This window comes from Dama dama, chromosome 4 (assembly GCF_033118175.1).
Source record: "Dama dama isolate Ldn47 chromosome 4, ASM3311817v1, whole genome shotgun sequence".
Classification (NCBI taxonomy): Eukaryota; Metazoa; Chordata; class Mammalia; order Artiodactyla; family Cervidae; genus Dama; species Dama dama.
The window spans coordinates 20027107-20051716 of NC_083684.1; the positions used below are offsets into that span (position 1 = coordinate 20027107).

Below are 24610 nucleotides of genomic sequence, written 5' to 3' on the forward strand. Positions count from 1 at the left end.
GCTGGGAAGGGTCAGGGCTCCCAGCCCGCCTAGCCCTCCACAATGGAGAGGCCGGATTCCAGGCCAGGGGTGGGAACCACATTCCACAGGGAGGGACAGAGAACCCCTGCCGGGCCCCCAGCCTCCCCAGGGCAGGAGGAGACCTCGCTTATCTCAGTCTCTGCAGGTGGACACTAAGGGAGGACAGAGACTCCCCTCCCACCTCTGCCCGGATGTGGCTTGACCATGCGGCCCTCCCCACCGCCTGGAGCCCAGGGCCTGGCAGACACGTAGGTCACAGCTGGGGCTTCACAGAGGGCCACAGTGGGCAGGTGATGGTCAGCAGCATCCTCAAGGCCAGCAGCCAGCAGGAGGAACCCACCCACCACAAGGGCAGACTGGCTCTGCTGGCCTCTTCACATGGGTCAGCTCTGAGCATGGCTCCCGCCCTCTTGGACTCCCCAGGGACAGCCAGCCCCTGTACCAGCAAGGGCCTCCTGCTGGCCATTTGTCAGGAGCAGAAACTGAGGCCCAGCAGGGCCCACATGCAGACCTCAGGGCCTCCCACAGCCTGCTGCTCTTCCTGTGATCAAGTTCTGACCACCTTCTCCATGCACCAGCCCCACTCAGCCAGGTCTTACCTGCTATCTCCCAGACCCTGTCCCCCAGGCCCCCAGGAGCACCCCAAACCCCATGTACCAGCTCACAGGGGATGGACAGGCAGCCCCCAACAACCAGAGTGCCCATGTGCCCCCTGCAACAAGGCGCCTGCCTGAGGGATGCAGACAGAAGCAGTCGTGGTGACGGACAGCATCCCAGGTACTCAGCTCTGCATAAACAAGGACGCTCATGATCTGGGCACTCCCACCCCACCTCGAACCCCAAGCCAATCGATATGATGGGGTTCCTACAGGGGTGGCCCTGGCATGGGGTCCCCTTGAGATGCCCTGTCCACAGTGCCAGGAGTGGGGTGAGGAGGGGCAGTGCCATACAGGGGACCCTCCTGAGCCAGCACTGAGGCATGTCAGCACTGGGGCCTGAGGTAGCCTCAGCCACCAGCATGCCTCTCAAAGCCTCAGCCAGGGCCTCCCATCCCCGAGCAACCTGAACGGGTCATAAGGTCACAGAGAACGTGGGGAGAACCGGGGAGATGTGAAGCCATGGGAGGTGATGCTCACACGAGTCCTGACAGAGCCTCCCCTCTGGGGTGGGCGGGCCCTGGACCTGGGCATCCTGCACAGACAGAGCTCCAAGGGCTCTCCAGCCAGCGGCCCACATCCTCCCCAAAGTTCTTCACTGTGACCAGATGTGGCAGAACCCGTCCTACAGAGCCGTGGTCCTCCCAGTGGGTTCCCAGGCCACCCCATCACGTCCCCTGTGGATCTGGCAGCGATGCCAGGCTTGCCCAGCCCTGCATGTTGTGACACAGCCCTGTGGGACTTGCCCACAGAGAGAAGGTTACCCAGACATGGAAAGAAGCAGGTGCGTGGTTCTCCCAACAAAACAGTTACTTGTGGGACCCCCTGCTGCAGCCTAGCCTGACCCTTGGCATCTCGGCAAAGAGTGGCCCCCAAGTGCCCCCAGGAGAACAATAAGCTGCCTCCCCGAGCCCTGCATCTCCCACAAGTGGAGGCAACATCCACCATGAGGCTGGCCTCAGCAGCCGGGGCCGAGGCCATGGGGCCTCTGAAGGCTGAGGCGCTGACTCAGAGCGCCCGCCCTGTGATTCAGCACCCCAGTCCCTCAGTCTCTCCGGTCTGGCTAGTGCAAACAGCTCCAGAGCCTGGTCACAGTCCCCGCACTCTCCAGGGCCTTCCTGGCACCTACTGAGGAATGCCACCCAGCCACCTCAGCTGGCAGGTCAGGGCGGGCTTACTGGCTGGAGGAGGCAGGCTGGCTGGCAAGAGAGGGTCCACAAGTGCCTTCAGAGCCCTGCCCTTCCCATGAGGTGGGAACTGAGGGAGAAGGGTGTCCTTGTCTGTGCATTTATTTATTTTCAATCAGTTTATATTTTAAATCGGGATAAAGCTGCTTTATGATGTGTTGGTCTCTACTATACAACCATGTGAACCAGCTATACATATACATAATCAAACGCCGTCTTCCAACAACACAAGAGACGACTCTACACGTGGAAATCACAAGATGGTCAATACTGGAATCAGGTTGATTATATTCTTTGCAGTCGAAGATGGAGAAGCTCTTATACAGTTGGACAAAATAAGACCTGGAGCTGACTGACTCATATCATGAGCTCCTTATTGCAAACTTCAGCCTTACACTGAAGAAAGCACGGAAAACCACTAGGCTATTCAGGTTTGACCTAAATCAAATTCCTTATGCTTATACAGTGGAAGTGATGAATAGATTCAAGGGATTAGATCTGATATGGTGCCTGAAGAACTACGGATGGAGGTTGGTAACACTGTTTAGGAGGCAGTGACCAAAACCATCCCAAAGAAAAAGAAATGAAGAAGGCAAATTGATTGTCTGAGGAGGCCTTACAAAATGGCTGAGAAAATAAGAGAAATGAAAGGCAAAGGAGAAAAGTAAAGATATACCCAACTGAATGCAGTTTCAAAGAATAGCAAGAAGAGATAAGAAAGCCTTCTTAAGTGAAGAATGCAAAGAAACAGAGGAAAACAACAGAATGGAAAAGACTAGAGATCTCTTCAAGAAAACTGGAGATACCAAAGGAATATTTCATGCAAAAATGGGCACAATAAAGGACAGAAATAGTAAGGACCTAACAGAAGCAGAAGCAATTAAGAAGGGGTGGCAAGAATACACAGAAGAACTGTACAAAAAAGGTCTTAATGACCCAGATAACCATAATGGTGTGGTCACTCACCTAGAGTCAGACAGCCTGGAGTGTGAAGTCAAGTGGGCCTTAGGAAGCATTCCTACAAACAAAGCTAGTGGAGGTGATGGAATTCCAGCTGAGCTATTTAAAATCCTAAAACACGATGCTGTTAAAAGTGCTACACTCAATGTGCCAGCAAATTTGGAAAACTCAGCAGTGGCCACAGGACTGGAAAACAACAATTTTCATTCCAATCCCAAAGAAGGGCAATGCCAAAGAATGTTCAGACTACCATACAATTGCACTCATTTCACATGCCAGTAAGGTAATGCTCAACATCCTTCAAGCTAGGCTTCAACAGTACGTGAACTGAGAACTTTCAGATGCACAAGCTGGATTTAGAAAAGGCAGAGGAACCAGAGATCAAATTGCCAACATCCATTGGATCATAGAAAAGCAAGAGAATTCCAGGAAAACATCAACTTCTGTCTCATTGACTATCCTGAAGTCTTTGACTATTCAATTCAGTCGCTCAGTCATGTCTGACTTGCGATCCTGTGGACTGTAGCATGCCAGGCTTCCCTGTCCATCACCAACTCCTGGAGCTTGCTCAAACTCATGTCCATCAAGTCGGTGATGCCACCCAACCATCTTATCCCTCTATTGTCCCCTTCTCCTCCTGCTTTCAATCTTTACCAGCATCAGGGTCTTTTCTAATGAGTCAGTTCTTTGCATCAGGTGGCCAAAGTATTGGAGTTTCAGTTTTAACATCAGTTCTTCCAATGAATATTCAGGACTGATTGACTGGTTTGATCTTCTTGCAGTCCAAGAGACTTTCAAGAGTCTTTTCCAATGCCACAGTTCAAACTCATCAATTCTTCAATGCTCAGCTTTCATTATGGTCTAACTCTCACATTCATAAGTGACTACTGGAAAAACCATAACTTTGACTATACAGACCTTTGTCGGCAAAGTAATGTCTCTGCTTTTTAATATGCTGTCTAGGTTTGTCATAGCTTTTCTTCCAAGGAGCAAGCGTCTTTTAATTTCATAGCTGCAGTCACCATCTGCAGTGATTTTGGAGCCCAAGAAAATAGTCTCTCACTGTTTCCATTGTTTCCCCATCTATTTGCCATGAAGTGATGGGGCTGGAAGCCATGATCTTGGTTTTCTGAATGTTGAGTTTTAAGCCAACTTTTTCACTCTCCTCTTTCCCTTTCATCAAGAGGTTCTTTAGTTCCTCTTCACTTCCTGCCATAAGGGTGGTGTCAGCTGCATATCTGAAGTTACTGATATTTCTCCGGACAATCTTGATTCCAGTTTGTGCTTCATCCAGCCTGGCATTTTGCAGGATGTACTCTGCATATAAGTTAAATAAGCAGGAGTGGATCACAACAAACTGTGGAAAATTCTTAAAGAGATGGGAATACCAAACCACCTTACCTGCCTCCTGAGAAAACTGTATGCAGGTCAAGAAGCAACAGTTAGAATCAGACATGGGAAAATAGACTGGTTCCAAATTGGGAAAGGAGTACGTCAAGGCTGTATATTGTCACCCTGCTCATTTAACTGTATGTAGAGTACACCATGTGAAATCCCGGGCTGGGCGAGTCACAAGCTGGAATCAAGATTTCCAGGAGAAATGTCAATAACCTCAGATATGCAGATGACACCATCCGAATGGCAGAAAGTGAAGAGGAACTAAAGAGCCTCCTGATAAAGGTAAAAGAGTAAAAAAGCTGGCTTAAAACTCAACATTCAGAAAGCTCAGATAAATGGCAACCAATCCCATCACTTCATGGCAAATAGATGGGGAAACAATGGAAACAGTGGCAGACTTTATCTTCTTGGGCTCCAAAATCACTGCAGATGGTGACTGCAGCCATGAAACTAAAAGACACTTGCTCCTTGGAAGAAAAACTGTGACAAACATAGACAGCATATTAAAAAGCAAAGACATCACTTGCCAACAAAGGTCCATATAGTCAAAGCTATGGTTTTTCCAGTAGTCATGCATGGATGTCAGAGTTGGGCCATAAAGAAGGCTGAGTGCCGAAGAACTGATGCTTTCAAATTGTGGTGCTGGAGAAAATTCTTGAGAGTTCCTTGGACTGAAAGGAGATCAAACTAGTCAATCTTAAAAGAAATCAACCCTGAATATTCACTGGAAGGACTGATGTTGAAGTGCCAATATTTTGGCCACCTTATATGAAGAGCAGACTCATTGGAAAAGACCCTGATGCTGGAAAAGACTGAAGGCAGGAGGAGAAGCAGGCAACAGAGGATAAGATGGTTGGATGGCATCACTGACTCAGTGGACATGAGTTTGAGCAAATTCTGGGAGATGGTGAAGGACAGGGAAGCCTGGCATTCTGCAGTCCATGGGTTCACAAAGAGTCAGAAATGACTTAGCAACTGAACAACAACAATACATAATCCCGTCCCTCATGGGCCTTCCTCCCACCCCACCCCCCATCCCGCCCCTCTAGGTCACCACAGAGCACCAAGCTGAGCTCCCTGGGCTATAGCGCAGCTTCCCACTAGCTGTCTGTTTTACACATGGTAGTGTATATAAGGCCCTGCTACTCTCCCACTTCAGCCCACCTGCCCCTTCCCTGCTGTGTCTACAGCTCCGTTCTCTACATCTGCGTCTCTATTCCTGTGTTGCAAACAGGTTCATCAGCACCATTTTTCGAGATTCCACATTATGCGTTAATATACATTTGTCTTTCTCTGACCCAATGTGCTCTGTATAACAGACTCTAGGTCATCCACATCTCTATGAATGACCCAATTCCATTGCCTTTTATGGATGAGTAGTATTCCATTGTATATACACACACTACATCTTCTTTATCCATTCATCTGTCATTGGACATTTTGGTTGTTTCCATGGTCTGACAATTGTAAATAATGCTGCTGTCAACACTGGGGCATGCCTGGGCATTTAGGTAGGAGGCCCTGTTCATACGTGTGTGTGTGATCAGGAGATGAAAGGGGACATTCATGGCCCTCTGCCCCATGACCATCCTGCTTCTGAGGAGATGGCTGCCCCAGCATGGTGCTGACCCCAGAAGGCACCCCACAAGTGTGTGACTGAGTGGGTGCCAACAGCAGGGAGCAGCTGGAGAACCTGGCCACCCTCTTCACTCAGGTGAGGGTGCTGAGGTCAGGGGATGGCCCAAGGGCCTGGAGGTGTGACCAGAGATATCACATGCCAACCAGCTCATGCAGACTTCTTTTCCTAGAGAGGCAGACTGGCTGAGAGCTTCTGCAATGGGCCTCAGGCCTGTAAGGTGCTTCATCTCGTGTCTATCAGAAGCTGGAGGACGGCGGACACCTCCTCATAGTAAAGCCTGAGGCCTCCAGGGAAGAAGGAATTCTCCAGCCCCTTCAGAATCTGAATGCCAGACTGCAACACCAAGGCTTGTTCAAATTTCCGCCTGCTGGGCTCCCTGCAAATTTGACTTGTCTCACAGTTGTGCAAGCCAATTCTTTAACACAAATCCCTTTCTCTCTCATGAGTGTATGTATATGCCTCTTCCGTAAGACACCACACCGCTGTATCCCTCTCTCACTGGCTCTGTTTCTCTGGAGAACCCTGACTGATCCACCAGCTCTCGGGATTCTAGACTGTGAGCCGCTGGCTGACCTGCCCGTATCTGAGGTCTGGGCCCAGGTGGCTGCAGGGCTGGGGCAGACAGGGTGTCAGGGCCCCACTCAAGCTCTGGAAATGCAACAAGCTCAGAGTCACTGAGGGAGAAACCAACACCATCTAGTCCTAACAACCAGCCTGGGCAGGGCGGCTCAGCCTGGTTTCTCCCCCAGGACACCAGCCCCCGGGGCAGAGACACAGCCCACCCCCAGGGGCAGGATGGCCCCGGGGCAGGGCCTCCCCAGGCCTGAACTCTGGCTCTGTCAGGCCAGGAATGGGCGATCTATTCCCCTGGGCAGGAAAGGGTGCTGACCAGCTCACAGAACATTCACTTTCCTTTCCTTCCTTTACAGAAGTTTTTTAGATGCGGAGAAGCACAGAAATAACAAACAAGTGAGTTCCACTCCTCCCGCTCCTGCGGTCTGGCTGTCACACGGTCCTGCTGCCAGAGCACGTCCTACCAGGTCACACGTCACCCTCAATCGTCACCCTCAGCCTGAGTGTCCTTTGCTCATCTCCCCAGGCCTCCCCTCCCCGCCCTGAGAAAAAAACACGCATGAATTTCAGGATATCCTTCCAGGAAAGAGGCACTTCTGGGCTCTGGAATTCCATCTGGGGTGGTTTCCAAGGGGGCATCTGGGCCTGCAGCTGTGGTGTGTTGAGCCAGAAAGAACAAAAGAGCCCTGGGCATGCTGGGCCCCCTGGGCCAGGCCCCAGGCCCACCACGGAGGGTGGGCCACTCTCACCCAGGCTCTCAGGGGCCCCTCCCCTCCTGCCTCCCAGGAGACCAGAACCCAGAGGACCCTGCCAGCCTGCCCGACAAAGGTTGAGCCAGTGTGGGGCTTTCTCCCCTTTTAAATCCGTGCTGAAGCTTCCTGAGGCGTGAATTCTGAGCCTGTGGAGAAGGGGCTGAGGAAGGGAGGGGTCGGGGCAGTGATCGGCTGTGCTGGAAACCCCTGCCCCTTGGCTCCCTGGTCTCAGATTCTGCAAGTGCAAGGCCGTCAGCGCTCACCCAAGGCGCCAGGACAAGCCCACTGCTGTCTGCTCACGGAGGAGGGAGTCCTGCGGGTCACAAGCGACCATGGTTGCTGGGCCAGTGAGTGACCAAGCCGGGTCTTTCACTGTGTACGAGGCAGCCTCTCCGCAGCGGGAAGCAGCAGCCCTCTCACGAGGTCCTCTCAGGGCGACGCCTGCTCCACAAGCTCCTCTGTGTGGCTCCTGTCACCCACAGACAAGTCCATGCTCCGTACTGTGCCCCCAGCCCCCCCAAGCTGTACCCACAGCTCCACCACCCCTGGGCTTTTCCCTGAACTAGCCATGAGACTCACACCCCTCCCCATGCACAGAGGGCCTGCCCAACCCCTGGCTGAGCTCTTCACCACCTCTTGTGGACAATGGACCCTCCAGACTGAGGCTGGAACCCCCAAGGGTTTGTGCTGTCGCGCGAGAGACCGAGGCCAGGCCATCTCCCCCTGTCCAGCATCACAGACCCAGATGTCCAGAGTGGCCGAGAGGTAACCCCCTCCAACTTGCCCGGCTCTCAGACCACATGGTAGGAGTGTCCCTGCTGGCTCCTGATGATGGAGTCAGCTCCCTAGACAGAGAAGAAGCAACCACTTAAGAGCAGGGGGAGGCGGCGGGTGGGGACAGGGCAGTCCTGGCCAAAGCCATACATTCAGTTCCTGGAAAAAGAGGCATGACAAAAAAGATCGAACACTGCCTCTCACCCACCACATCCTGTTTTTATGGAAAACTAATCTAATTCCTGACAGCAAAGCAAGCAGCAGACATCCGCGGGGGTCCCCAGGGACCTGATGGATAGGCCCCCACAAGGCGTGAGGTGGAGCCGGCGGCCACCCACCCCTGACCAGCCCCACCCCCAGGGTCAGAGCCCCCATCCCAGCACCCCTGACTCCCCAGGGAGGCCGGGATTGACAGATCTTCCCTGGCAGTGAGGGGCAGGCCAGCTCCTGTCTACGTCCCCTTAGTCTCAGCTGGCCCTGCTCCAGAGGGCCTTGACTGGTCAGCACATGGACAATGGTCACCACAGGGCTGCCACCCACGATGGAAGGGTCACAAAAGACGAGGACGCCCTGAGCTGCAAGAACAAGCTCCCAGGCCTGGTGGCCTCGTGGTCACAGGATTCTGGCTCAGGAGTCCAGTCAGCTTGGGCTGGGGTCTGTGAGGCAGGGACACCAAGACCGTCCATCCTAGAGGCTGGTTCATGGGTGGTTATCAGCTGGTGGTTCTCTAGCAGCAGGGAGAAAGCTTGCTGATGCTCGCCAGAGGCCTGACCTGTGCTTGGTCCACCTGCCCACAGCCCAGGGGCCCTGGGCCCAGAACCTAGCCTCAGGTCACCTCCTACCGCTGTTGCCCCCTGACCCTGGACTCCCTCCCAGGCCCACCTGCCCCTAAGGGTCAGGGCCAAGCCTTCGGGAATGTGCAGGCTCCAGTCATCATAGGGAGGAGGCCGCCCCCAACCTGGCTGCCCCATGGGGTACCTGCTATACTGGGACAGGCCGCAAGGTCTATGTCCCATCCAGATGCTGCAGCCAGTGGTGGGAGAGCAGGGAGGCCGGAAAACTGGAGGAGGCCCACAGAAGCCCGCTCCCAATGCCCTCCAGAGTGTTTCTCCACCCAGAGGGGCTCCCGAGGCCAGAGAGGTCCCCCATACAGACATGCCCACCAGCAGGGCGCCTTCTCACTCCCTCTGCCAGCTGAGTATGCAATTCCATCCTCGCACCCTCATCAGACGAATCCCTCAGAAGCCTGGGCAGGAACCTGATGCCAGGACTTCCCGTCCCTGTGCCCCCCGATGCCAACCGCACACCCACCCCCCCTGAATGGGTCACAGCCCGGCTGACATCTGGTTTTGAGGATCCAGTTTGGGACTGGGAACCAGCTCAGCTTCTCTGGGCTGCAAGACTCTCTCCCGCTCCCTCAGAGGTCAGGCTGAGGCAGACAGACTCTTGGTGGGGGGGTGGGGGCACCAGGAAACACGGCCAGCTGCCACAGCCCCAGGAACCCCAGGCGCCCCCACCCAGGCTCGGGCTCCAGGCAACATCCTCCATTCCCTCCCAGCCTCCGCCAGCAGCCCAGGGCCGGCCACATGGTGTCCAAGCTGCTGTCCCAGGGGAGTGCCTGGCCGCTGTGACTTATTCAGACCCAGCTGCTTCCACTGCATACGCCTGAGTGAGGTGTCCTCACCCCACTGCCCCCGCCTCAGCCAGGATGTCACCAGCAACTCTGCCCCAGATTTCCCCCTGGTGAGGCCGCCGCATGCCCTGAGGCTCAGGGCACCTTGATTAAAGCACTGGGCAGCCAGGCTTCCTGAGACGCACCTGGGGGTGTGGGCGGGGTGGCAGGCAGCCTCGCACTCAGAGACTCAACTGAATATTTCCACCCACGTCACCTGGCAGGTCACCCCGAGGGCTGTGGGGCCAAGCAGGGTAGGTGCTAGTCTCACAGCTAGAGGTTACGACAAGCAGGTGCAGAGATGCGGGGGCCTGGCACAGAGCAGCCTCGCACCCTGGCTCCGCTCTGGATGGCCTTCCCCACAGCAGTGTGTCCTGCTTCTAAAGGTAAGGAGTGCAAGGCCCAGAGAGGCTGAGTCACTTTCCCCAGGGTGCCCAGCAGCAGAGCCAGGGCTTGGGCCAGCTTGAGACTGGGAGCGGAGAGGTGACAGAAGCTTGTCCCCAGAGTCTTTCCACCCCACTCCTCTGCTCTGAAGGCACCCGCCACCCAGAAGGCAGAGGGAGGAACGTGCGGCCTCAAAGCACGGACGCTAAAGTCCCGCCTGGCAGGTGCTGGGCACACTGTGGCCACACACCCTGGGGCCTGAGCCCTGGCCTGGCAGCCCCCTGTGACAGAGCTCAGGACCAGACGGGGACCGCCTGAGGTCCCAGGACAGCCCTGGCGGGCCCCCACGCTCCGCACGCAGAACAGGACCAGGCAGGGCACCAATGCGCAGGAGTGACACAGGGGTGACGACATCCAAACACCCATTTATCAACACCCCCAAAGCCCTGGGACCATCCCAGCAGGAGGCTGGATTCCAAGCAGAGCAGTGGCACGACTGCCTGCTACCTCTGGGTCCAGCATCGTGTGTCTCCAGACCTGACGTTCCAGGTCTGCGGTCAGAACGAGGAAGAAGCAACGTGACTCCAGAACCCAGTGCCGGGTGGCAAGTGAGGAGGCTGATGATAGGCCCTTTCCCACAAGGAGAGCCCGGTGGACGGTGGTAGCCCGGCCATGGCAGGAGCCACCAGAGAGAACGCAGGGCAGAGAGGAAAGCGGCTTCAAGTTACAAGGAACCAGCAGATGGGCGCTGGACGCCTAACTCCTGGCAGCCTCACTCACACCACGAGGCCCCTCACCCGCAGGCAGGAGAGAAAGAACAGCCTCCACTCTGTCCCCCTCCGTGGCTCCAGTGCCTGCCGCCTCCTTGCCTGAGGGGGGACGCTGGCGGCCCTGGTCCTCAGGTCACCCCTGCGAGGGCGCACCTGCTCCCACCCCGCCCCTCCGCAGCAGCACCATCCCCGGGGCCCCTTCATCTCCAAAGTCCCAGCGCCCCGGCCCAAGACCCAGCCCCCGCAGGCACCCTTCACCTGAAGACACAAGTGGGCTCCCCCTGACCCCCCTCCACACACCCACCAAACGCCTAGAAGTGTTTCAGGCTCTGGAATGTGACACAGCCTGTCCAGCCCAGAAGTTTCCAGGAGCCGCCTCTGGAGGCAGCCATTCCTTCTCCGTCGGCCTTGTGTGCCCTCCAGGCCCCTGAGGGTGAGGGCTCCTCCATTCAGCGTGGGCGCCCCCCTCCCCAGTAACCCTTGTCCCCAGCCTTTCATGCCTCACTCTTGCGAGGAAGGGAGCGGATGGGGTGGCGTGCGCACTGCCCTCCCTGTGTGGTCGGTCACCCTTCCAGTCTTCACGGTGTGAGGGAGGCGATGGTGAGGGCAAAGGGGCCACTTGGGGGTGAGGTGGGAGGCTTGCCCCCTGGGGAGTGGAGCAGAGGCTTCTCCCTCCCTGGGTGGCCCAGGTTTCATTTATTCAGTGAAAGCCTGGACAGAGGACCCCCCAGCTAGAGACTCCACCTGCCACCCCAGGACAGAAGCCACCCCCCACCCAGAGGTCCCCAGTTCCTAAGGACTGTAGTCTGATGGAGCAGCTGCTAACAGCCCCACAGAGCCGGGGTGTGGCCCCCAGGGAGCAGGGAACACCAGGACAGAGGATCCAGGGCCCAGGCCCTCCCCCCACCCCAGAGCTGCCTCCAGGCCAGAAGATGCCCCAGCACTTTGCTTTCAGAGCTGCTTCTGCCTCCTGAGGTCACATTATCTGCCCATTTGTCAGGACAAGGTTTCGGAGGCAAGAGAGGCCCTTGCCGGGGTCACCTGGTGACACTGCCCAACCCAGGGCCCCTTCTCCGGACCACTCAGGGGCCCCCACAGGGCCTCAAGCCCCTGTCTCTAGGTCACCCACACCCCTGCCTGTGCCCCCCACCCCCTGACCTCCAGAGATTAGGGCCTGACAGGCCAATTCTCCCCAGCAGGGAAGGTCTGCACCACTGATAAGCAGCAGGATGCTCTTGGAGCAGGCAGGGCTCAGAGCCCACGGGGCCTCTGCCTCAACCACTTCCCACTCGCAGGGCTGGGCACGGGCCCACCCTGGCCAGGCCACAGCAATAGTGACAAGGAAACAAGCGCCCAGGGACAAATGGGCACCACCCCAACAGCAAGGGTGGAGATGAACCATGAGGGCGCCTCCACACAGGGCAGAGAGGCGGGCTGAGTGTGTGCCGAGCTGGGTAGGGCCCAGAGGAAGCAGGAGCAGGCAGGAGGCAGGGTGTCGGCCACCCTGGACATGGACGGGCCCCCAGGACCAACCACCTCCCTAGAGGGTCACATAAGACTCACACCCCAGAGTGTGCATCCGACAGTGAGGCTGTCTTGCCCTCGGACTTGGGGGTCTGATTCTGGGGGGACTTATCCTGGAGGGCAGGGAACTGTCAGGAGGGAAAGCCAATGAACAAGAGCTGGTCACCGTGTCTATGGGGACCACAGCACTGGAGGTCAGGAGGCCAAGACCATCTCTGCAGCAGTTGAAATAGACCCACTTCATGCAACCAGCGGCTGTGGGAGGTTACGCGTCATGACAGGCAGAGTGAGGGTCCCAGCGGCAGCAGTGATGCCAGGACGAGAGCCTGCCGTGGCAGGACAGAGGCCCTGGAGGAGGTCTGAGAGCCGGCAGAGCCCTAGGTGGGCAGCGGGGGGGCTGGGGGTGGGACCGAAGGGCGAGCAGAGGGTGCAGGAAGGGCATGGGCAGGGTGTGGGGGAAGCAGGAAGGTCCGGCCCAGTGAGTGGAGGGGCCCACCCGCCAGGAAACACTCAGAGACCCCGCCACCAGCTTGGGGGAGCAGGAGAGGATGTCCCAGTCAGCAACATTCGAGTTCACGGGACTTTGAGCTAAAAACACTTGCCCTTAACCGGACACCATAAAGATGATTAGCTCTTAACCGGACACCATAAAGATGACAATTAGGATTGTAAGCCACAGACAGGGAAAACCACATGCAGTACAAAAGGGTGATAAAGAGCTTACAGTTTCACGTCCACAAAGACCCCCCCGAGTCAGAAATAAAAAGATAAACAATCCAATTTTTTTTAATGGGTGAAAGATTCTTAGAGACACACGCCAGAGATGATACCAAGGTGATTAGCATCACTGGCATCAAAGTAACGCAGACTGAAGTCTCAGGAGATGCCACTTCACACCCACAGACCAGCTGGAATCAGAGGCCAACACCACGTGTGGCAAGGGTGGGGCGCCCTGGAACATCCCCAGATGACTACCAGGAGGACAGATCGGAGCCTACTTGTGGTGGACAATCGAGGCCCATGACCCGGCAACCTGATGCCCAGGAGTGAATGAAATGCATGAGTGTGTCTGTAGAGATGCGCCAGCTAGCAGCCTACGCCTACTTGCCAGGCAGGATGGGTGACGGGATAAGCAAATGTGGCAGTGCTTTCAGGGGACAAGCCAGAGCCAGAAGGGACCACCGCCACACGGTCACAGACAATCACACAAACTCAGTACTGAGGGGACAGCAGACACAGCACTACACGCCCCCAGGGGTCCCTCAAGCATGGACCCCCAGAGCAGGCAAAACCAAGTTGAGGGCAGAGCAGGGCGGGGCGGGCAGCGCAAGAGGCAGAAATGTTTTCCCAGTCCTTGGGGAGGCGGCACGTGGCTGCACTCAACTGTCAACCCAACCTCAGCTGTGAGGTCTGCCCTTCACCCTGAGCTCTAGCTGTCCCCATGGACAGCTTGATGTGTGGGCTGTGCCATACTCCCATGGGGGCTCTGTGGGGACCCCAGGGCTTCCTAAATCTGGGCCGAGTGTCGGGGGGGCAAGAGGGGAGGCCATGGGAGGTGGCGGCAGGGGGACAGCTGGCAGGTTCCAGGGTGAGGACAGATTTGGGGAGTTAGCGGGCCAGAGAGAAGTTCTGCAGGGAAAGAGGTGCAGCCAGAGGAAGGAACTGAGGGGTCACCTGTGTGCTGACAGGTGCCGGGGCAGGGGGCTCCTGGGAGGCAGGGGTGTCATGGCCAGAACTCTGGCCCTGGGTGTTCATCTGTGACACAGGGCCACTACTGCCCACCCTCAGGAGCAGGAAAGTGAGTGGAGACTCATCCTGAGGGGAGACTAGAAACCTGGGGGGCCCCGAGCCAGGTGAATGCAGCAGAGAGGGCATGGTGGGCAGCAGACAGCTCTCGAATGACTGGGAAGGTCACCTGGCCATGGGACGCATCTGGGAGCAGAGCTGGGAGCCGGAGGCCCCCAAGGCTGTCCAAGTAGAGGCTATGATGCCAGCAGACGTGGATGGAGGCTGCAGGGTTGGGGTGGGGGGGGGGGTGAGTGGACACTGAAGCAGAGACATGATGCAGAGCTGTGTGCCCACATGACCGGAGGAGATGGTCAGTGCCGGCTGCCCACACAGGCACACGGGGATTAGGGGCCTGGGGACCTGCCCTGCGACATCACAAAGGCAACTTGTGCAAACCTTGTCCCAGCTGCCCCTGGGCCCATGGGAGCCAGCCAGGGTCTCTGCCATGAGGTGACTCGTTCCCCCATGAAACAACCCAGGGACACACCCCCAGCAGGGAAGCCAGGTACATACCACACAGCCTCTGAGGGCTCCTAGGAATGCCCTTGGTCACTACGACCCCTGGCCATCAACAGGGAGGGGCAGAAGGGGAGGATGAAGCAGCTGAGGGGGGAGTGGAATCGGAGACCCTGCTTCCCTTTGAAAAGCACCTGTTAATGCTGTTGTAATGATGTGTTGTTTCCGTGTTTTAACCATAAATATGAATCAAGTGAATGAGAGGATGGAATGGGGGGGGGGGTGAATGAGGGAGAGGGATGGGGTGAATGAAGGGGAGAGATTGGGGAGGGGGGGATGGAGGCAGAACAGGAGCCTGGGTCCCAGGGGGAGGCTGGGGTGTGACAGGGCCCAGCCAACAGCTCACAGGCCTGGTGGCTCCTGGAGGTGACAGAGACATAGACTCAGGCCTGAGGCTGGTGAGGCTTCTGCTCCGAGGCCCCTGCCCAGGAGCCCAGGCCCTGTCCTCTCTTGATTGGTCCCTTCAGACTGGGCCGCAGTCCTGGCCACAATCACAGGCCTTTGGCTGCTCATGCAGGCCCAAGGAATCTGTGCACATAGCAGTTCTGTTCTTTTGTTTTCCCTCAGAGGATCCACCAGAGGCCACTGAAGGGCAGGGGAGGTGGGGAGAGCCAGGGAACGGGCCAGCCAGTACACCTGGGTACCGCCAGGCTCACAGCTGAACCTGGATGGGGCCCAGAAGGCGCATCCCTCACAGCCCACCGCGTGGTCAGCAGTTCCGGACTTGGGACAGACCCCCATCTGCTCTCGAGGACAGAAGCCCCCAGGCCCCTCCCGCTCTGCGGAAGCCACGGGGCCTGGTTCAGCCGCCTGTTCACTGGCAAAGGAAACCACAGGAGGCGGCTGAGGTGGCCATGGTCCCACTTTAGCCTGACCCCAGGGAAGGAGAGGAGGCCTAACTATATATACTCTGGGAGACAAACAGCGCAGGTCGGAGCCTGGTAAACAGCCGGCCGTTACAGGGAACTAAAAATACTCCCTATAATTATGTGATTAAAACACACCAGAAAAATCGACCCGCCCCACTCGGCAAAGGCCCGAGACACCGCACAGAAGGGGGAGGCCACGCACGTCGGCCTGAGGTGCCTGGGGTGGCTGGTCTGGGCCAGCACTGCCCATCGCATGCTGGTGGCTTTCCAGGGCTGCCTCACAGTGTCCTCCCCAGGGCAGAGGCTGGCGACCCCGGGCACCCACAGAAGCCCAGCCACGGGGCACTGCCATGGCTACAAACACGGGGGCCACCTAACCTCAGGAGTGGGGACACAGCAACCTCAGGCCCTCACTGCCGACCAGGGCCTTGCTTTGGATGAGAGGGAGAAGAAAGGATGAAAGAAGAAGAAACTTAACTCTCATCAGATTTAACTCTTGGTTATTTTATGACAACTATTCATACTTTACTTCTGTAATGAACAGTTAATACAGATCAAAACGTGGGCAGGGATCAAGTCCCTCCTGCCTGACTGTCCACTGGGCACCGCCCCTCCCTCTCTACCCCACCTCAACCCTCCAACTGGCCACCCAGGGGACCTGAGCCCCCATCTGCAGGCCACTCACTGACCTCCTTCCACAGACGGCCTGGCCCTGGGTGCACTGGTCTGGCACCTTGGAACTGCCCTTCTGCCCCCTGCCCAGCATGGCAGACAACCTCTCTCCCTCCGGCAGACTGGTCTTGTCTGGTGCCCAGCCCCGCCCCCCCCAGCCCCTCCTAGCCCGGACCTTGATCTGTATGGCATTTACTAGGGGATACCCCCAGGGATGGCGTCACTGACGGCAGCATGTTTCTTTCCCATCTGGACTCAGCACAGCATGAACAAACACGGAAAAGGCACTTACAGAACCAAGGTGCCGGAAGCTGGGGGGATCCACACCTCCCTTTACACGCAAGGAAACCTCAGCCTGGTTACAGAGCAGAGTGGGCCCAGCCCCTCCCATCCCACCACCACGGGCCCTGAATCAGAGCCTAGGAGGCTGCCCGGAGCTCCGTCTCAGGAGACCTGGTAAGACGATGCTTGAATGAACTTGGGAACAGGTTCCACATGAGCACAGGAGTCTGGGCAGGCAGGTGGGCAGGGTGGCTGGGCTGGCCCTGGACACACCTCCTGCCCTGGAAACCACCTGTGGCCAGCGGGCAGCCCTGTGTGCCGCAGACCCACTTGGCACCCCCAACACTGTGCAAGGGAGGGCTGCCCCGCCCTGCCCCATCCAGAGGCCAAGAGATCAGAGACCTGGCATTGGCCTTCAAGCTTTTATTGTCTCATTTACAGGTGAGGAAACTGAGGCCCAGAAAGAGGGGTGAGGGCCTGACAAGTCAAAGCAAGGTGGAGGCTGGCACCGCCCATGAGCTTGTCCCACAAAGCCAGCCCCCAGCCTCCCTGAGGCTTCCCACTCTGGGCTCTCCCACAGGTAACACCTGCCAATAGGTACGCAACTCACTTGCCCTGGGAAGGAAAACCTGCCAGTGTTCTCATCCCCCAAGCCCCATGATCCTCATCCAGAGAACAGGCTCAACTCAGAGGGGTTCAAAGGTCAAGAGTGGGAGGAGCTCACACAGAGGCACTGACCCACCTCCTGGAGGTGCTCTGGGCAGCCTTCTCACCTGCTTCTATAACACCTGGAGCCTGTACCCCAAGGAGGAAGGAAAACTGCTTTGGTAACCAGAAAAGAGAAGTCCACATACAAAAGAGTCTACATAAAAAATGTCTAGGAGAAGGAAATGGCAACCCACGCCAACACTCTTGCCTGGAGAATCCCTTGGACAGAGGAGCTGGGCAGGCTACAGTCCATGCAGTTGCAGAGTCAGACATGACTGAGCTACTGACACACACACAAAATTGAGGAGATGCTTGATGGCACAAATGTATACTTTATCTATTCTCCCATCTCCTGCAGGAAGCAGGATGGGGCAGGCAGCACCAGGGGGCAGGATGGCTCGCCCCACCCCCCATCCCTCCTGGAAGTCTTGGGGCCTCAGTGCCTGCAGCAGCTGGCCTTGGGCAAATAAAAGACTAAGTTGTTAAAAAAAAAAAAAGTCTATATATTTCTAAAAATAGAAAACACAGAAAAGACCAATATTTCATTGGACCAGGGTGGTTAAGAGTGGCTTCCTGTAAGAGGCGGCTCACACTGGGCCCTAAAGATAAGGGGCAGGCCCAGGGGATACCCTCAACCCTTGCGGTGGCCCTGCCACAGAAGGCAGTCCCCTGCGGCTGCACACACAGCAGGGGCCCCTCTCCCTCTCCCTCTCTGAGCACTGAGAGTGTCAGAGGAGTGACACTGCCCGGGAAGCAGCCCCACAGCCGGGACCCAAGACGCTCCCCGCCGCTCTGTCAGCACTTCCTCTGCAGGACCCTTCCCACTGGCACAGATGCCGGTGGGGTGGTTGCCGGCACGATGACCACAGGGGGCTGTCCTCAGCTCCTGGGCTGACCCCAGCTCCTCCCTGATCACACTGATTCCTCGGGGCCCATCAGCTAGACACCTGAGTCCTGCAACGTAATCAGTCCTGGGAGCAGGCAGGGGCTGCCAAGGCCGAGTCTCCTCCCTAAGGTGGCAGAGGAGAGCAAGACCCACCCCCAGCTCTGGGGGATCTCTGAACAGGACAGCCTGGGCTCGCTGCTGGCTCCAAGAGCCTGGCAGCCCGGGAGCTGAGGTGAACTCTCAGGTCTGCGTTCCTAACAGGGGCCCCCATCCTAGGGCTGTCTTCCCACTGCCTTCCTGCCTGCCTCAGGGCGGTGTTGAGACAGTGATGGTGAATACCCTACATAGAAGAGGAAGTGTCCCCATTCTAAACAGTGACACAGCAGCGACAGTCAGGCTGGCAGGTGACGTGGTGTGCGGTGGGCGTGCCCGAGAGGCCAGAGCCCCATCCCACAGGAGGAAGCCATGTTGCCGCCCTGCACGTGTTTGCCAGTCAATGATACAGTTACCACCTTCTCACCACCTGCCTCGCCGCTACAGTGCTTCCTTCAGGCTGCCCCTGTCCCGTTAGGTCAAGAGTTGGGGGCGGGGCTGTTCCCAGAGAAATCACAAAGTGTTCTGTCCTGACGTCTCTATAGAAGCTTTTGGCTCTGGGTCCTGACGCCCCCCAGGGCTGCAGGGACAACAGGTGAAATGATGAAGGCTGTCACCCTTCCTGGGACGGGGGACTGGGGAGTCTCTGACGTAATGAGGAAGTGGAAGTGGGATTTTGGGAGGTGAGGGGTGCCCTAGGATAACCCAAACCCTCAGATGGCCTCATCCAGCACCCACCACTCACTTTGAAAACACTGCAAACTAACCATTTCTACCGAAGCTCATCACAGAGCAAGGGGTGCTCAGAAGGCAGCAGGGCAACCGTCCCACCTCCAGCCAGCAGCACAGCAAGATTCCTCGGGAGCTACCCGGCTCCGAGAGCTGGCCTCCGGCCTCCACCCTCCAGCCTCCACCCTCTCAGGTGTCACTGGGCAGGGCTCTCGGCCAGCTCTACATCACCCTCCCCTGAAGCTCAAGAAAAAACATGGAAGTCCAAGTCCTACACCCAGACACAGAATCCGTGTGGGGTGTGGCCTGGGTATCCAGGTTTTAATTAATAGACTTTATTTTGGGGGACAGTTTCAGGTTTACAGAAAATCTGAGCCAAGCACACAAAAAATTAGTCATCAGGATGTGAAAAGCTCTCAGGAGACACCAATACACCCAGGTGGGAACCCTGAGTAGCTCCACCCCGCATCCAGAGAACTAGAGACCTACCCTCCCCCCGACTCCATCACCCACTTGAGTTGCAGCCAAGGACCCGAAGAACACAGATTAATTCTCGGGTCAACAAACTCCAGCTCTCGGTCTGAGCCTGGCTCCACTTGTTTTGCTGCAGCCCACAAGCTAGGAGTGGTGTTTACATTTTTTAATGGCTGGAAAAAATATCAGAAGAGTTGATGATGTGAAAATATTTACTATCCAGCTCATCAGAGAAATGTCTCCCGACCCTATAACAAGGAGACTGCACCATGGGGGGAGGCATGCCCTTCAGGAGGGAGGCCCCTCCCGCACAAGCCAACCCGATTCCCCTCATGTCTTCAGAGGCTAAGGAGGCTGCAGGTGTGCTGTGGGGCCGTCAGAGGCGAGCCTGCAGTGAGAAGGTTACCGGTTTCTGAGCCCGACCTCCAGCTGGGTCTCTTCTGCTGGCCTGTTAACGCGTGTTTTCCAGAGGCGAGAGGAGAAAGACAGGCCGGCTGACCCTGCGCTCTTCCCAGCACATCCTGGGCTGTTCTGTCCACACAAGGCTGACTCAGACCCTCCTCCCTGACCTCAATGGTTTTCATTGATTCCTGTCCTGAAATTTTTCCCAAGTTTCACCACCTTTCTCTGCTACAAATCAAAACAGTCTGTGTGGGAGCTGGTGCTGGCTGCTCCAGGCCCCCACATTCCTGGCCCACTGGAGCCCACGCCCACCTATGACAGAAGCGGGCAGAGTCCACCTGGAGAGATTTAAGAGGCTGTGCAAAGGCTTTCAGAGTAAAACCACCAACACCCACCATGGTCTGATGGATTTCCACCCAACAGAGACTCACAGTGCAAACCATTCCCTGTTTCTCTGAATTAATCAGACCACTTTTCAGCTCACATCCAATAGAGGCAGCCCCAGAGGAGGGAGCTGGGGACGGAGGGCTGGCTTGTGAAGGGTGAAAGGAGGCTCCGGCACTGTGCCCTGGGCACAGGGAGGCTAGGAGGGGTGCAGAGGGGAGGGGCCTTGAGCAACAAGAACCACAGATAGAGCTTTCCGGAAGGGGTGCAGATGACAGCACAAGCCGGGACACTGATGCCCGGGTGGGGACCTCAGCTCTGGCACCAAGACCGGAGTCTTCTAGGGTCACCCTCTCCCCCAGCCCAATTCAGAGCCACCCCCGGCCCCTCCCGCAGCTCTAGAGCCCAGCGGAGGAGCCAGGGCACCGGGAAAGCAGGGAGGAACCCGAACTATTTTTTCCAGAGCAAGGGCCTGCCCTAGTCCGGCCGGGGGTGGGGACGGGAAGGGGAAGAGCGAGGGGGGCCGAGCCCAGGGCACAACGACGTTAGTTCTGCTCCAGAGGCTCCAGATTAAACAGCTCCAGGCAGGAAGCCCGCCTTCTCCCAGATTGGTCAGGAAGTCGTGATGCAAGTTTGCGCTTTTTTTTTTTTTTTTTTTTTTAACACGAAAGAGAAAAAGAGATTCGTGCCCCACTCACCGACGCCCCAGCCCCTCCCATGGGGGCCGACATTCCTCCTCCCTGCCCCTGTGTCCCTACCCCCAGCGCCGCGGGCCGAGACACCCGCCGCCCTCTCCGGGGGGCGCTCGCCACCGGCCTTCGTGGGCGCCAGAGTGCCATCTGCCCGCCACCCCGCCGCCGCCCTCCCAGCCTGGCGCTCGGACGGGGCCCCGGCCTTCCCGGCGGGCCCGGCGCTCTCATGCTTCTGGAATGCGGGCGCCCAGGGCCGCGCGTCCCGGGGAATCTCCGCGCCCGCCCGCGCACCATCCTCGGCCCGACCATTCTCGCCGGGTGGCCCGGCCGGAATGCCGGGAGCGGGGACGCAGACCCCGTCCCAGTCCAGAGCCCGCCGCGCACGCCCCAACTCACCGGCCAGAAGAGCGAAGGGCAGCAGCAGCCAGTACAGGACGGCGCCGAGCACGTGCGGCTCCATGCCCGAGGGGCTCAGGGGCCAGCTAGGGTCGGTCGGCCGGCGCGGCGCTAAGGGGCGGTGCGGGGGAGCCCCGGCCAGCGCATGGCGCACAGGGCGGGTCGCCGCACGTGCCGCGCGCCGCGGCCAGGACCCCGGCTGGTCAGCAGGGACCTGAGCGCCTCCGCTTCCTCCTGCTCCTCCTCCCAGGGCCGGGGTCCGCAGCGCCCCGCCGGTGCGGACGGCCGGGGTCCGCGCTCGCTCCGGTGTCAGCCCTGCCCCGCGGCGGAGCGCTGCGCGCGGCTCTTGACTCTCTCGGCGGCTCGCGGAGGCCGAGCAGGGCGGGACGCGGCTCGGCGGCTCCCTCCTCCCTCGGCCAGCCCGTGGGCCTTTATAAGCTCGGCCCCCGCCCTCCCGGCGTGCCCGCCCCCGCGCCTCCCCGACGGCCCGGCGCGCCCCGGCACCCACTCTGCGGCTCCACGCGGCCCGCGCCCCGCACTGGCCCTCACGGTACGGGGTGGCCAGTGGGGGTCGGAGACCCCCGCTCGGCGCACTTCCCTAGAAGACCCCCCACAGCCTTGCCAGCATTGGCGGGGCCGCTCGGAGTCGCGTGGGTGCGGGCGGGGGCAGCTTCCTCCCTGGCCGTCGCTGCCCGGAGCGCTCCGTAAAGGTGCCCCAGCCCCAGGCTTCTCGGACAGCACCCACTCGCAAGTGCGCCCCAGGTGGCAGGAGCAGCTGAAACCTCGCTCCCCCAGCCCGCAGCGCCCCCTGGAAACCGTGGAGTGGCTCGGAGGCCCCGCCCGCAGGGCCGCAGCCGGGCTGGGGCTCGGGTGGGAGGCCCCCTGAGGTCCAACGAGGACTGGGGGCCGCTTCCACCGGCGCCTCTGCCTGTCACCACCACCACCACCATGGGCCCTGCCATAAGAAGGAAATGAGAACTGCCCTTGGGTCAATAGGCCAGGGTCTGAATCCAGGCTGCACAGGCACTTCACTTGGCCACCCCAGTTTGGCCTTCTCCACCTTGAGTTGGGCTGGGAAAGGAGAAAAAAATAGAGCCACCCAGTGTGCGAGGCAGAGCCCACGGAGGGGGCAGAACTCAGGACCCAAGGACACCTGAGGAAGCCAGTGCTGCCTGACCAGCTCCAACACAGGCCCAGACCCTCCCACTCTTCAAGTCAGAAACTTTCAGTGGACTTTCATGAAATCTAGGATTTCAGTGCTGATCGCATTTCTCCCTGCCTCTCTGCTTGCTCCTTCCTGGAGTCATGTCTGACCCTGGACTCTTTCTGGACCCCTTGAGACTTTAGCCTGAGGGTTCCTCCCCAGGTCAGAACCCCAAGGAGTCTGGGGACATGGGGCTGAGCTAACTGAGAGTGCCAGGCTTGCCTGTAAGTGCTACCTATTCCCAGCCTCTAGAGATGGCTGGAACCTGGCCACCAGAGCCGTCCCTTAGCAAGGAGGTGGCCAGCGTCTCTGAGCAGCACCAGCATCAACAGAGAAAACTGAAGGACAGCCCACAGCAGCTCCCCTGGATGCCGGCCTTCTGCCCAGGAGGCCACCCACCTCTCCAAGCCTCAGGGGACATCCGTGAGCTGGGGTGGGGGCTCAGCTGCAAAACTGTGAAGATTTCAGACAAGGCCACATAAAAGTGATGTGAAGTGACACACACCCCTGAGGGATCACCAACAACCCCCAGGTGACCTTCCATCATCCTTCTTTCCTGGGGTATGGTCTGGAGAGAAGAGGGCAGAGGGAGTGGGGCTTGCCCAGAGAAATGGGCAGAACAGACTCAGCATCAGGGTCAGGGCTCCCCGAGCCCTGTCCTCTGCCTGGCCTGCCCTCGGCATGACCAGGGGTCGCCAAGGGCCCCTCTCGGGACCTGGGACACAGGGCCTTGCTGCATAAAGGGTTTAAATGTGAAAACAACAAAAAGCTTAAAAATCAATCCCTTAAGCTGAGTCCATCTAAGGCCTGGGGTACAAGGTTCTAGACTCTGTCCCAAGAGCAAAGCCTGAGAGAGAAGCAGGAGGACTCAGAAAATGAAGATAAGGGGAGGAGAGCCCTGGGCGAGCAGGCCCCCAGACCCACCACGGCTTCAGGGACCTGGCTCACAGCACTTCCCACCTTCCAGTCTGGCTCCAGAACAGAGCGAGAACTCTGCCTGCAAAGGAGCACAAGGTATGCTTCCAAGAATTGTGAGCAGCAAGACTGGGAAAAAACTAGCTGTTCTGGCCAAGTTAGGAGCCCTTAAAGAAATCACAGTGTATCCTGCAGTGGAGACTTCAAAGCAGTTAAAGACACAAGCGATTCTCTGTGTATCAACATGGAACAATCCCTAAGATACAGTGTTACAACTGGGGAAAGCAGTGGCCTGGGACCCAGCTTGCAGCAGATATTCCACTCTCTGGGAGGCATACAAGCCTTAACCAAGCTTGGGGGATTGCTATCAGATAGGAGGAACAAAGGTTGCTGAAATGCCCTTTTGTGTGTGTGTGTGTGTGTGTGTGTGTGTGTGTGTGTGTGTTTTGTTTTGTTTTTTTTGCTGCACACATGTATCATCTATTCACACAATATATTTTATATAAGCACAGTGGGGACAGATTCTCAGCAGAAGAACTTCCCCACCTGCCAACTTGCCAAGTGTCAGGTGGGGGGAATCCTGGCTGTTCAGTAACACAGGTTCTAATCTTTTGCAGAGGAGGACACAGGGGCCTGACGGGGGACGTCAGCTGCCAAAGGCCATGCCAGGCCTTGAGGGCTCCTGATTCCAAGTCCAAAGCCATTTCTGCCCCACCACCCCATGGCTTGGGGTCCTACCACACTTGTTAATTAAAACAGAAATCTAACCACTATGGAGAACAGTATAAAGGTTCCTTAAAATCTAAAAATAGAGCTACCATATGATCTAGCAATCTCACTCCTGGGCATATGTCCAGAGAAAATCACAATTCAAAAAGATACAGGCACCCCAATGTTCACTGCAGCACTATTCACAATAGCCAAGACATGGAAGCAACCTAAATGTCCATCAACAGAGAAATGGATAAAGAAGATGTGGTACATATATACAGTGGAATACTACTCAGCCATAAAAAGAGTGAGATAATGCCGTTTGCAGCAACATGAATGGACCTAGAGATTATCACACCAGGACAGAAGAAGACAAATATCATATGGTATCACTCAAAAAATACAAGTGAACTTATTTAAATAAGTTACAACTTATTTACAAAGACTATTTGAAGAAACAGACTTACAGACTTTGAAAACAAACTCATGGTAACCAAAGGGGAAACACAGTAGGGGGGATAAATTTGAAGAGTTTGGGATTAACATACACACACTGCTATATGTAAAATAGGTAAACAA

At 57.3% G+C, this 24610-nt stretch overlaps 1 protein-coding gene across 2 annotated transcripts in view; it reads right to left on the reverse strand.

Annotated features, from left to right (window-relative positions):
- The window catches only part of PIEZO1 (piezo type mechanosensitive ion channel component 1 (Er blood group)), a 56367-nt gene extending 34829 nt beyond the window's left edge, over positions 1 to 21538 (reverse strand). For both annotated transcript variants that reach the window (XM_061138361.1, XM_061138360.1), the window contains exon 1: positions 21202 to 21538. In XM_061138361.1, the coding sequence (XP_060994344.1) occupies positions 21202 to 21265 (64 nt within the window). In that variant the 5' untranslated portion in view covers positions 21266 to 21538. The remainder of the gene's footprint in view (positions 1 to 21201) is intronic.
- Positions 21539 to 24610: the final 3072 nt, after the last annotated feature.